A 14,550-nucleotide genomic window follows, 5' to 3' on the forward strand; every position below is an offset into this window, starting at 1 on the left:
GAAAAATGCACAATATTAGCGTTTTATTCCACATGAAATATTACATTTGTCTAATCGGGCTGTCTAGAAGGTAAAACCGCGGCAGCCTCGCGAGAGTTTAATTCGCTGTTAATAATGCTAGGTTTGTGGTTTAGATTTAATGGTAGGGTTAGGGGGTAGAAATAGAGTTTATGTAGGACTCCAAATAAACACAATAAACAGTGTGTGAACATCGCATTCGGCTCTCGCGAGACTTTAGGTGATCGGCGGTTATCTTCTATACGCGTGTCTGTGACGTCATTAACCATCGTCGGATGTGAGCAACAGTTCGTTCACAATAATTCTCGCCCTGCTGCATATAGAAAGATTGTTCTGTGTACTTTAAAGTTTATTTCATCAAAGTAACAGAAATGTCTTTAGAAACTGTTCCAAAGGATCTGCGTCATTTAAGAGCGTGTCTTCTTTGTTCTTTAGTCAAGGTGAAGTAGCGCATTTATCATGATGGATTCATCACATTAATTTATTTACCTTTTTTAAATTAAATTAATTATTTATACATGGAAAAAAAATGGAGTGGGGTTTACTTAAAAATATAAAAAATAATGAACGAACAATTTCCACGCAGAAATTTAACAGCCCATATTCTCAAGTACAGGACACACAATTCTAGGGGCTTTAATTAGAAATTCTCAAGTATATTTTACTCACTCTTGGTTTGTACAATTTACTCAAGCATGAACACTGAACTAAGCCTTGCTTTTTAAAATGTATAGCATTTAATGCTTTTGACACAGGGAAGCTGAATGGACGCTAATTATATATTTTTTGGGGATTATGAACGGGTGATTTTGAGTAGTTAATAAACTTCAGACTTCACAAAACAAGAAGTTAACAAACATAATAATAAAACTGAATACATTTGCAAACAATGAAACCATGCAAGCTAATTAATGACTCAAGACCAGTGCATCCTGGGAAAACCATCTTTGAAAACATACATATTTTATTTAGCTGTGAAATGTACTCAAATTAGCAAATTAGTATGACAAGGTTTTCTACTTTTGGATTGATACATGATGATGCATTGTAAAGATAACATGCATACGACAACAAATGTAGAATTTACATAATATTTTCAAGTTAAATCTTATTTAACTGCTTATTTAAGCAGTCAGCAGCTTCAAGTTCCTCGGTGTCCACATTACTGAGGAACTCACATGGTCCGTCCACACTGAGGCCGTTGTGAAGAAGGCTCACCAGCGCCTCTTCTTCCTGAGACGGCTGAGGATGTTTGGAATGAACCAGCACATCCTCACACGGTTCTACACCAGCACTGTAGAGAGCATCCTGACTGGCTGCATCACCGCCTGGTACGGCAATAGCACCGCCCACAACTGCAAAGCCCTGCAAAGGGTGGTGCGAACTGCCAGAAACATCATCGGAGGTGAGCTTCCCTCCCTCCAGGACATATACACTAGGCGGTGTGTGAAAAAAGCTCGGAGGATCATCAGAGACTCCAGACACCCGAGTCATGGTCTGTTCTCACTGCTACCATCAGGCAGGCGGTATCGCAGCATCAGGACCCGCACCAGCCGACTACATGATAGCTTTTTCCCCCAAGCAATCAGACTGTTGAACTCTTGATCTATCAGGATCAATAATTAGCACTGCACTTTATTCATCTATAATCTCACACTGGACTGTCAACATATTCTCCTCAATATACTACTTATATATATTTCATATACTCCCACTTATTGTATATTGTGTATTCTATATTGTGTGTATTGTATATTATATTGTGTTGTGTAAGTATGTGTACATTTGATATGTAAATTGTGTTGTGTAAGTATGTTGTTTATTGTAATTGGTATATGTCTCGTCACTGTCATGACTGCTATGTTGCTCGGAACTGCACACAACACTTTCACCTACTGTTGCACTTGTGTACATGTGTGACAATAAAGTGATTTGATTTGATTTGATTCTGCACCGATCAGCCAGAACATTAAAACCACCTGCCTAATACTCAGAAATACTAAAACCATGGATCCTGGGTATCTCAGCGAGTATTGACGCTGACTATCACACCTGGAGTCGTGAGTTTGAATCCAGGATGTGGTGAGTGACTCCAGTCAGGTTTCCTTAGCAACCAAATTGGGCCGGTTGCTAGGGAGGGTAGAGTCACATGGGGTAAGCTCGTCGTGGTCACTATAATGTGGTTCTTGCTCTCGGTGGGGCGTGTGGTGAGTTGTGCGTGGATGCCGCGGAGAATAGCGTGAAGCCTCCACACGCGCTACGTCTCCATGGTAACACACTCAACAAGTCACGTGATAAGATGTGCGGATTGACGGTCTCGGACGCAACTGAGATTCATCCTCCGCCACCCGGATTGAGGCGAGTCACTACACCACCACGAGGACTTAGAGCGCATTGGGAATTGGGCGTTACACATTGGGGAGAGTAATGTTTTTTAAAAATAAATAAATACTCAAACAAGCTCATCTGGCACCAACAATCATCCATGCGATTATCTAATCAGCTAATCGTGTGGCAGCAGTGCAGTGCATAAAATCATGCATATACGGGTCAGGAGCTTCAGTTAATGTTCACATCAACCATCAAAATGGAAAAAAAATGTGATCTCAGTGATTTGGAGCGTGGCATGATTGTAAGTCTACGGTAACTCTGATAACCGCTCTGTACAATTGTGCTGAGAACAATATCATCTCTGAATGCGGTTATGAGACACAGGTTGGCGCTGTTTTGGCGGCACGAGGGCCGATATTAGACAGGTGCTTTTAATTCTTCAGTTTGGTTGGTGTTAATGCAGTAATACAATTGTAAAGATTAAGAAGGCAATACTTGGACAGGAATGTGAAAACTTCTTTAATTATCACTTTCAGACTATTGATCAGTTTGAGTACGACGGATGCGACAACTGTGAATCATATCTGCAGATGAAGGGCAACCGAGAGATGGTATATGAATGTACAAGCTCTTCATTTGATGGGTAATGGCATTTCTTACATTTGCATAGTTCACCCTGAAAGAACAATTCCATCATCGTTTACTCACCGCCATGTTGTTCCAACCCCGTTTGACTTACATTAGTGCATGAAACACAAAGAGACATGAGTATTCAAACTGCTGTTTGGCTTAAAATGAGACATGGATGGTGATTCATGCAGAGCTCCACATGTATATAGTCCATACAGCTCTATAAGAAAGAACTATTGATCATGTTTGATCACTCTGAGCTAATGTGTGGTGTTTGCATCGCAGCGTTATTGCAATGATGAGCCCAGAAGACAGCTGGGTGGCGAAATGGCAAAGAGTTGGTGAGTATTTTAGTGTGCATTAATCATGGATTGCAGTCAGGTGTAGTTGCTTTGCTCACCTGATTCGTTGCTCTCTCAGGTAACTTCAAGCCAGGTGTTTATGCAGTTACCGTAACGGGCCGGTTACCTCCAGGTTAGTGTCTTGTTTAGTGCCACATAGTTGGTCTGAAGGAAGCCCTTTATAATTAGGTCGGTTTAGGACAACTAGTGAACCACAGTTAGAATGAACTGGCCGAATAATAATCCGTGACGAAGATGAATGATCATTTGTTTTCTGTGTCCTATCAGGTGTGGTGCGAGAGCTGAAGAGCAGAGGCATCATCTACCGGTCCAGAGACACCGCTGTTAAAACATGAGCGCATCACGGTTTATATCGCTACACCATTTTCCGCTGCAAGTCGGGCATCATTAGCAGTCTTAGTGACTCATGCTTTGCTATTGTCTTTGATCATTTCTATTACCCCAGACAACAAACTTGTCTTTTTTGTATTCACTTCTTGCATTATGACTAAGTGGTGGATATTTGGAACGCTGCGATGGGCATTTTATGGGCATTTGATGGGCATTTGATGGGCATTCCATGGAGAAATGCTTGTTTTGATTATTCCATGTGAATAAAAGTTTTATAAACAAACATTTTGTTTCCCAATCATCTTTCTCTTTCTGTTAGTCTCACAATCACTGATCAAGTAAGTAGGTACTGCTGCATGCTGGATATCTCCAAAAAAGGGGCGGGGTTACTCCAAAAGGGGCAGTCAGGGTGGTTTGGAGCTCCCGCCCGTTTTTGGAACTCTGCCTGCAGCTGTATCCCTCTCACCAAGAGAGGGCGCAATCACTCTACCAAACACTGCTGAGTTTCATTATTGGTGCTTGTATGTGTAAATGTTTGATCAGCAATGTGCTTGGATTCATAAATGCATCATTAGTCATTTAAAATCCTTTATTTTACAAAGGACATGCTTTTTGTGCAAGTGCATGGTTGCTCGGGTTTGTCAAGGCAATGAAAGTGTTGCATGGAAATGCTGTCTGGCTACTCCATCCCTTGGCGGATGTTAGCAGCGCTCACCTGGGTGGACGGCAGTGTCAAGGACTCTGCGGTGGGCATCCCTCCTTCTTCGTGGGTTTCGGCACCAGTGTAACAGTATTAATAGGCAAGGAGGAGGCGAGAACCGGCTTTTGCACATGCAGATTGAAGCTACAAGCAGATTATTGGTGGGACTAGAAAACTGTCTGAAGGTGAGAAGGCCAGATTCACAGGAACTGTACAGGTTTGACGCTCTCAGATGCCATCACAGCTAGTCAAAGATCTGCATCATTGCATTCATCATGATGGCTGATCAAGGACAATATGACCTAAAACACAAAACACATTTATTTTCTGAATTGCCAAATTAAAGTTCCTAACCTTGACGTGAGCCTGTGTAAAAAACACACCCGGAAGTTCTAAAGCAAAGCTGCTTCCCTCTTGCTTCATCACAGGGAGATTGACGTGTCTTCCCTCTTCCCTCAATGTGTGGCAGATTTGGTTTGGGACACTGAGTTGAGAACACATTTGAGAAGGTCTGGGAGCGAATTTGAGGAAGACTGACCAAAAATAAGAAATTAGACACTACAGCGCCAAAACTACTAGGACACCGCTTTCTAACTGATAAGGTTGGCTATGTAAACAACATCAGTTGAAACTGCAGGCGCATACAAGCCCGTCCATCCGAGGCATTTTGTTGCATAAATACGGGACACTAGGCTTCATTTCAGCTAAATGAAGACAGTTTGCAACCCTTCGACACAGCCATGCAATCTCTTTAGACAAATTGTTTTAGTCAAAATTGGCTTTTTTAAAAATTTTTATGAAATGTTCATATGGGGGGTGGACATACTTTTGGCCATGTAGTGCATGTTATAGACATGTTTCATGGTCTTATATAGCGCCATGAAACATGTCGTGTAAAGCACTTGTTTCATGGCGCTATATAAGACCATATAAGTAGAGGTTACCAAAGTGCTTTACACTGCGTCCCATTCACCCATTCACACACCAATGGCGTCAGAGCTGCATGTAAGGTGCTAGGGTTAGGTGCCATTGGGAGCAACTTGGGGTTCAGTGTCTTGCCCAAGGACACTTCGGCATGTGGAGTCATGTGGGCCGGGATTCGAACCGCCAACCCTGTGATTAGCGGCCGACCCGCTCTACCACCTGAGCCAAAGCCACCCCAGTAACCTTATAAAAGCAGTTTTATTCCACATGGAGAGGGTCTCCTCATGGGGGCGGCCATGTTGGTATCACACAACCAGCTGAATACTGTTGGGTTTAACCACAGATTCATAACAAAGGCTCACTATGTAGGCTGTATATGTGCACTTCAAAGCGTTTCAGTTTTGCGCCCAAGTTCACTGTGCCAAAACACGCCCACTCAGTAACACAACACCTAAATAATAAAAGTCCTGTATAAAAATTGATTGATGTGTCTCTTGAGGATAATGAACTTTAAAGACTGATATATCAAATATAATGCAAAAAAAATATATATAAAAAAAGCATGTTTATTACAGGTGCCATTAATTACAAACCCAAAGTCCAAACCCGGCCCTGGTCACTGACCTCTTCTGCACTCGTACAGTTGTTTGTATGTTGTGATGTGTTCGCAGGTGGTGAAGAGAGGCATGGCTCCTGGCGGAGGAGGTGAGGTGCACTTCAGCTGTCCTGTGCGCAGATCCATGAAATCTATTTAGCTCACAGAACCCAGAAAAATCAAGAGGATCAGAGGAACGGCATATCCTTCTGTTTGAGAGAGACTCTGAAAATATAAATGGAGATTTATATTTATATTTAGTGTTGATTGACCCTTGACCTCTCATGTCAGATTCTCGGTGTGAGTCTCCCCTCAGATGGTGAACAGAATAGTTTATTCTGCAAGAAGTGTCTTAAATTCATCCCGGATATTTAAATCTACACAGATCACATGAAGGGGCAAACTCTGGGAAGTACGTGGTGGTCATGTGATTTGTTATTCCGTTTCTCTGATGTTTTTGCTGATGGTTTAAAGGAATATTCCACTTTTTGACTATCACACCTGGAGTCGCGAGTTCGAATCATGCTGAGTGACTCCAGCCAGGTGTATCCTTAGCAACCAAATTGTCCCGGTTGCTAGGGAGGGTAGAGTCACATGGGGTAACCTCCTCGTGGTGGTGATTAGTGGTTCTCTCTCAATGGGGCGTGTGGTGAGTTGTGTGTGGATCGTGGAGAGTAGCATGAGTCTCCACATGCTGTGAGTCTCCGCGGTGTCATGCACAACGAGTCACGTGATAAGATGCGCGATTGACGGTCTCAGACGCGGAGGCAACTGAGACATATCCTCCGCCACCTGGATTGAGGCAAGTAACTGAACCACCACGAGGACCTACTAAGTAGTGGGAATTAGGCGTTCCAACATTGGGAGAAAAAATGGGAGAAAAAAAAGGATACCAAACAGAGGACTGTTTACACAGAGAAAACTCCACAAACAGGAATTACATTGGGAATGCATCACTTAAACTTCATCTGCCCAGAAACTTTGTCACAGCTAAACTCATTAAGGACACTTTAGCCAAATTTACAGCGCAAATAATTAATATGTTTTCACTGAGTAAACTAGGGATGCCTAGGTTTCCTGTGTTGAGTCAAATTAAGCCACAGGCTCCACTCCTGGTGGTGCCCTTCCATCAATCCTGGAACCCAAAGACTCGTGGTTTCCCGCACGCTGCCTGGCAGGTCATGGGAATAATGCCGCCGTATCGAGGGTCGGCATCGTTTACGGTCAGAACTACAACGGTATCTGATCGTCTTCGAACCTCCGACTTTCGTTCTTGATTAACGAAAACATTCTTGCTTTCGCTTTCGTCCGTCTTGCGCCGGTCCAAGAATTTCACCTCTAGCGGCGCATACGAATGCCCCCGGCCTTCCCTCTCAATCATGGACCCGGTTCCGAAAACCCACAAAATAGAACCGGAGTCTTATTCCATTATTCCTAGCTGTGGTATTCAGGCATTACTCGCCCTGCTTTGAACACTCTGATTTTTTCAAAGTAAACGCTCTGGGCCCCGGGACCGGACACCCAGCTAAGGGCATCTGGGGGGGCGCTGGGATGCAGGGTCCGGGACAGACGGTGACCTGGATTGGTATCGGCTCTGATACTGAAGCTTTTTAAAGTAGTTCATATGACTCGTGCATTTTATTCAAAGCCACTTGAAGACGTGCAATAGATCTGAGAATCACAATAGACTGCGTTTAATAAGTAAATATATAGTATGCGCAGCGCCAGCTTGTTATTGAATGGTGCTGCTCTGTTGACACACACTCACGGCTACTTTTAGCCTTCAGGCGGAGGGCAATATTTGAGCACTACTCATGAACCACATCTCAGATGTAGATACTACTGGCAAATGTTCAGTCTCTGGACAACAAGCTCTGCGAGCTGAGAGCACGGATCTCTTTCCAACGAGAGACGAGGGATTGCTGCGTTATCTGCCTTACAGAAACCTGGCTGGCTGCGGAGATTCCAGACTCAGCCATCGAACCCACAGGGTTCTCTGTGCACCGAGCGGACAGAGCGAAAGACCTCTCAGGTAAACGCAGAGGAGGTGGTGTATGTTTTATGATCAACAAATCATGGTGTGATCAGAGGAACGTACATTTGATCAAGTCTTTCTGCTCTTCTGGAATATCTCATGCTTCTGTGTCGACCATTCTGGATACCGAGGGAATTCACAGTGGTCATTATCACAGCTGTGTACATCCCCCCACAAGCCGACACAGACCGGGCACTCAAGGAACTGTATGGGAGTACAAGCGAGCAGGAAACCGGGCACCCTGAGGCTGCATTCATTGTGACCGGGGACTTTAACAAAGCCAAATTTAAAACAAATTGCACCAAAATTGCACCAACACATCAGCTTCAACACACAAGGGGACTGGGTTTTAGACTATTGCTATTCTCTACAAATCCCTCCCCCACCCACCATTTGGCAAATCAGACCACTCTTCCGTTCTGCTTCTGCCCTCTTACAGGCAGAAACTGAAACAGGAAGCACCCCCCCTCAGAACGATCCAGTGCTGGTCGGACCAATCAGACTCTTAGAATAGATCTGAGAACCACAAAAGACTGCATTTAATAAGTAAATATATAGTATGCGCAGGGCCAGCTTGTTATTGAATGGCGCCGCTCTGTTGACACACACTCACGGCTACTTTTAGCCTTCACGCGGAGGGCAATATTTGAGCACTACTCATGAACCACATCTCAGATGTAGATACTACTGGCAAATGTTCAGTCTCTGGACAACAAGCTCTGCGAGCTGAGAGCACGCATCTCTTTCCAATGAGAATCTGCCTTACAGAAACCTGGCTGGCTGTGGAGATTCCAGACTCAGCCATTGAATCCGCAGGGTAAAATGGCTGTTATCAAACCACTTATTAAGAAGCCACAACATGATCCCGGAGAATTGGCTAATTATAGACCGATTTCAAATCTCCCGTTTATGTCGAAAATACTAGAAAAGGTAGTGTCTCGCAAATATGTTAATTTATACGGAGAAATTGTATATATGAGGAATTTCAGTCAGTATTTAGGCCTCATCACAGTACAGAGACTGCACTTATCAGAGTTACACATGACTCTTATCATCTGATCGCGGCTGCATTTCTCTTCTATTGCTTTTAGATCTTAGTGCTGCATTCGACACGATAGATCACGACATTCTCTTGAATAGGCTGGAGAATAATGTTGCATTTGTGGAGTTGCATTATCATGGTTTAGGTCATATTTAGCAGACCGCTACAACTTTGTCTATGTAAATGAGGAATTGTCAAACCAAACAAAAGTTAAGTATGGAGTGCCACAGGGATCAGTTTTAGGGCCTCTGTTTTTCTCCTTATATATGCTTCCCCTGGGAGATATTATCAGGAATTATGGATACTAGACCCAATTCTCCAAATTAGCTGAGTGTATCAATGAAATCAAAGATTGGATGGTCATAAATTTCCTTCTACTCAATTCCAACCAAACAGAAATATAATTAGACTCTCGATGGATGAACATTCCCGGAAGAGGGGAGGAGCCCCACCCAAACCCCTCCCCTTGTCCATCCCTCCTACTCCCCCTGCCTCTCTCCGTTCTCCTCCCCAGGTTGGCGAGACCGCCCCCATGAGTGTGGTAGGAAAGCCTGGGCCGGTCTGTCGGAGCTGTGGGGAAGCCGGGCACTGCCAGGATCAATGTCTGGTGATGGAGGTGGGGACACTGATCCAAATCCCTGATGCTCAGGCTACCCCCAATCGGGCAGGGGCGTATTGGATTCTGGTAAATGTAAAAGGGATGCATATCAAGCTTTGGTGGATTCGGTTTGTTCCCAAACCTCTATCCACCCATGGTTGGTGCAAGGCAAGGCATTGGATAAGAATAAATGGGTGAGTTGTGTGTATGGTGACATTCACAAGTATCCAGTGGTTACCATTGAGATACGATTCAGGGGAAAAGGAGTTGAGGACGTGGTTAATTCCCACCTCACACATCCATTAATTCTGGGAAGGCTATTGGCCTGGCTTTAAAAATGTATTGAGTGTAATGTATGTGGATGGATCCTGCAAAGTTGTGTCGTGGTGTGTGACGTGACGCTATGGCTGAATAGGCGGTGCCAAAGTCAACAATGTCTTATCCGCATCAGGATGATGCAGACAAGGGAATTCCATACCAGTACGAGGACCTCCCCCTCGGTTTGTCTCTGTCACCTCGTGCCTTCACGAAGGTTGCAGAGGCAGCCCTTGCCCCGTTAAGGGAAGTGGGCATCCGCATTCTCAACTATGTTGATGGCTGTGTGTGCACAGGGACCTGGTGCTCAGGCACCTCAGCTAGCTGGGGCTTCGGGTCAACTGGGAAGAGAGCAAGCTCTCCCCGGTTCAGAGCATCCCTTTTCTCAGTATGGCGTTAGACTCGGCCTCAATGACAGCGCTCCTCACCAATGAGCATGCGCAGTCAGTGCTGAACTGTCTATGTACACTCAGACAGAATACAACAGTCCCATTGAAATCCTTTCAGAGGCTCATGGGGCATATGTCATCCTCAGCGATGGTCACACCGCTCGGGTTGATGCATATGAGACCACTTCATCACTGGCTTCAGACCCAAGTCGAGAGACGAGCATGGTGCCACGGCACACACCACGTTCTCGTCACACAGGCTTGTTGCCGTCTGTTCAGCTCTTGGTCAGACCTAGCGTTCCTACAGGCAGGAGTTCCCCTAGGCCAGGTCTCCAGGCATGTCGTGGTTATGACGGATGCCTCCCAGCGTGGCTGGGGCACCATGTGCAACCTTCACGACTGCATTGACACATCAACTGCCACCAGTTGATGGCGGTACTACTTGCCCTGAGGAGGCTATTGCCGTTGATCCGGAGCAAGCACGTGTTGGTCCGGATGGACAACACAGTGACGATAGCGTACATCAATCACCAAGGCGGCCTATCTGCAAGCGCTGCCCCAGGAGGAGGCAGACCCAGCCTTAGCGTTGCTGTGTCCGGTGCATGCTTTTCGCATATACTTGGATAGCACACAGAGCTTTAGAAGCTCCGAGCAGCTCTTTGTCTGCTTTTGTGGACAGTGGAAGGGAAAGGCTTCACTATGGCATGCCCAACATGTGCCGCCCTCAGCTGGGCTGCAAGCCCATTCTACCAGGGGCGTAGCGGCCTCTTAGGCTCTGTCCAACGGCACCTCTTTAACAGACATCTGTAGAGCTGCAGGCTGGGCAACACCTAACACCTTTGCGAGGTTCTATAAACTCAGGTTTGAGTCAGTATCATCTTGTGTGTTATCAGGTGACACAAACAATTCAGCTGGCCGGGGGTACCTCAAAATGTTTTCCAAGCTGGTAAACCACGTCTTCCTTGGACAGAGGGCCTCTGTCCTCGGTCACTGTGTTTGTAGTAACTCCTTCCCTCTTCTGGTAGCATCTACCATGGTGCAGCACCGCTCGATGTGCTTCTGCTCCAACTCGGTAAGACCGTGTGATGTATCCCCCCTTCTCGGGGCCGGGTGTGGTCTCTGCGGTGTCCTCCTCTTTGGAGGGACACCCCCCAACATAGACCTTATATGGCCCCCAGCTGAACGATTTTGTTTCTTTTTTTGAGGAGAACAATCAAGAGAAGGCCGCGGCTGGATCAACCGGTCCTTAAATCCTGAGCTTTCAGCTGTCCCCCCAAGGTGCAGGGGACCGCTTGACACCTGCCAGTTCATTGGGTGTAGTTACGTGATGGCTTGGTGCACTGGCTATGAGGCACACAGAGCTCTGCCTGTCTCGCACCGCTAGTCCACGTAACTCAGTTCAGTTCTTGTGCCATTTTCCAATGGGACCACTAGAGTCAACTCATGCGACACAACGAGTGAGTGACAGATAGGGCACATCTTGGATACTAATATAACCTCTGTTCCCTGATGGAGGGAACGAGACATTGTGTCCCTCCTGCCACAACACTGAACCAACTGCTGAAATGGTCGGGACCTTGTCTCGGCTCCTCATTGCGAAACCTGAATGTGTGGTTTGCATAGACCACCTTTTATTCCCGTATGTCCGGGGAGTGGCATGCAAATTCCACATGCCAATTCTCATTGGCCTTTTCTCAAAGATCAGAGATGTCTGGGCTCCCAGAAGCGACCCCTAGTGTCAACTCATTCGACACAACGTCTTACATCAGTAACCTGATTTCCATTGTAAGTGTCTCACTGGTTTTTAAGAAAAGGAGGGACGTGTTGAAATACATTTTTGTGGTTATCAACATTAGCTTCACTTGTATTGAACCCGGACGATGACACCCCCACCCCCCTTTTACAAAAGTTCAATGTGCAGAATATAAAACGCTGTCCTCTCAATTACTATCGGTCTCTGTGGGTGCAGTGATACACACTGAAGCTTGTGAACAGGTGTTTCATGTCATAGCTGATACTATATTGTCTATTACAGCATGTTTGGAACAGCGTATTGTGCAATCGGCATCCAGGAACACAACTACTGTATGTGTGTTATAATAATGAGCATTTGTGCTGCTTGCTGTAATATCAAATGACTGAGACTTATTTTGGGATAACAGTTTATTCATTTATTTTTAATCAGCAATCATGAATTGTGTAATTGTTAATTTGATTATTAGTAATCAACATATTATTGCTTAATAAGAGTCAAGCATGAGGGAACAGTCTTCCAAATTGAATACAGACTGAAACATGTAGAAACATTTATAACATATTAAACAGAAAATAAGTGCAAACATAACCAATCTCAGATCATGTCAGACAAAATCACATATTGCAGGAAAAATAAAGCTGATTTATGTTAAAAGATGATAGAGAAAGGTATAGATATTAATCAAGGGCGAGTCTAGCCCCTCTTTAGGGGTGCTTCAGCACCCCTAAAAAGGAGCTCAGCACCCCTAAAACTTGGAGTAATAAATGTTGTTATTCTAAAAATTTTGTACGTCTTTGACAAGGTTAAATAATGTCCAAAACATACTCCGTAGTTTGTGGTTTAAAATGTATGTGTTAAGGATGAAAATGAAAACACCCCCGCTTAGCAAATGGTGTCATCCTCTTCTCTTCTTCTACTTCTCTGTTCCTGCACCGCTCAGCACGACCGTCATCCAGCGCGAAACACACGCGGAGGGAGAACCTGTTATGTAGTGTTGTGAATCAACTAAATTGCTCCAAAGCTGTGTCTCACACATTGTTGCCAACTTAGCGACTTTGTCGCTATTTTTAGCGACTTTTCAGACCCCTTTAGCGACATTTTTTCAAAAAAGCGACTAGCGACAAATCTAGCGACTTTTTGGACAAACCTTAGCAACTTTCCAAATTCCAAATATCGCCAGTACTGCAAGCGTGAGGTCTTACTTCCCCGCTGCGTCTGCTCTGTTCAGTGAGCGGCTGAGAGGAGCAGCACATTCCGTTGACTGCACGCCAGCGGACATAGACATGAATGAGCTGTGCATGTGCACGCTGTGTTAGCAGGAACCAATCAGTGATCACATAGAAGCTGCCTTCTCCTTTGTTTTAATTCAAAACATTTAATTTGACCGTTTTTTCTTGGCATGCGCTTATATTCACTACTAATCAGAGTTTTAATTCATTCCGGTTCGGTTTCTGAACTCTCCAACTTCAGATCGTATATTTACAGACTCTATACATTTTACTTATCCAAACACAACAATAAACCTTCTTCAAACTCATAAACATGTAACGTTAGCTAAGTTCCGTTCCGTTGTCTAACAGAAAATATGTAATTGAGAACCGTTTTACTGGACATTCGGCTATATACTTATATAAAAACAGTATGAGCACGGTTTAGGGGAGATAACCGTTATTATAAACTGAAGTAGGCTACAGTACCTACAAATTAGGCAGAATGCAAATACGACGCGATGACGTCATTAATATGCTAATGACGCATGACGTCATCTGGTGACATTTAGCTACTTTTCGAGCAGGCTTTAGCTACTTTCCATTGAAAATAGTTGGCAACACTGGTCTCACACTTCTTTCCTTTTACCTAGAGTTGTTCTGATTCCGAAACCGTATCGGTGAGTACTGAAGTCAGTATCCTGAATCACCATGGTACACCTATAATAAGTGTTTATTTTCGGACTATTTTAGTCCAGCGGGTCGCCGCCGCTGTGGAGTAGCACAGGACCTGGGTGACTGGTCCATAGTCATAAACGGAGAAAACGGAGCGTGAAACAAAAACAGCAGCGCGACAAATAAACTTTGTACCTGTGTAGTGCGTACGTGTGTCTCTGTTGGTAAAGTTTATCGTTAATTTGATACTCATTTTAACAATCGGGAGTCATGTAAACATGACATCACGTACGTCTTTTCTGGTCAGTCGTCATGGAAACATGAAGCCCTGGCGTTTGGACCAGAGTAAAACAAACATATCACTGTATACCACCAGTATGTGTGAAAACACTCACTGTGGTTTTTTAAATGAATTGTTAATCATTCCTAGATTTATATCTGTTATTTTTCAGTTGTGGCTGACAATCAAACTAGACAATAAAAGAAAGTTTAATGTTTTTCTTTTGCTGTATTTATTCATTCCTCACACACAGAGGATTTAACCTGAACCAAGCTTAACTCCTGAACTCCTAGCATTACTCTCTCTCTCTCTCTCTCTCTCTCTCTCTCTCTCTCTCTCTCTCTTTCTGTGTGTGCGTGTGC

General features: G+C 44.5%; 1 protein-coding gene across 1 annotated transcript; it reads left to right on the forward strand.

The window, feature by feature from the left end:
* The first annotated feature begins 306 nt into the window (after window positions 1–306).
* On the forward strand, window positions 307–3,876 carry LOC127643270 (transcription elongation factor SPT4-like). The gene is made up of 5 exons (XM_052125943.1): window positions 307–458; window positions 2,886–2,992; window positions 3,265–3,320; window positions 3,400–3,453; window positions 3,609–3,876. Exons 1-5 carry the CDS (start codon window positions 390–392, stop codon window positions 3,674–3,676), a joined length of 354 nt encoding a protein of 117 aa, XP_051981903.1. The 5' UTR covers window positions 307–389; the 3' UTR covers window positions 3,677–3,876.
* Window positions 3,877–14,550: the final 10,674 nt, after the last annotated feature.

Source organism: Xyrauchen texanus, chromosome 4, assembly GCF_025860055.1.
Source record: "Xyrauchen texanus isolate HMW12.3.18 chromosome 4, RBS_HiC_50CHRs, whole genome shotgun sequence".
Lineage (NCBI taxonomy): Eukaryota > Metazoa > Chordata > Actinopteri > Cypriniformes > Catostomidae > Xyrauchen > Xyrauchen texanus.

Excerpts from the sequence above, each read along its gene's own strand:
- LOC127643270 (XM_052125943.1), top strand. The coding sequence starts at position 390 with ATGTCTTTAGAAACTGTTCCAAAGGATCTGCGTCATTTAAGAGCGTGT. Across the intron at positions 3,321-3,399 it reads GGCGAAATGGCAAAGAGTTG|GTAACTTCAAGCCAGGTGTT; the intron begins GTGAGTATTTTA and ends TTGCTCTCTCAG. Across the intron at positions 3,454-3,608 it reads AACGGGCCGGTTACCTCCAG|GTGTGGTGCGAGAGCTGAAG; the intron begins GTTAGTGTCTTG and ends GTGTCCTATCAG.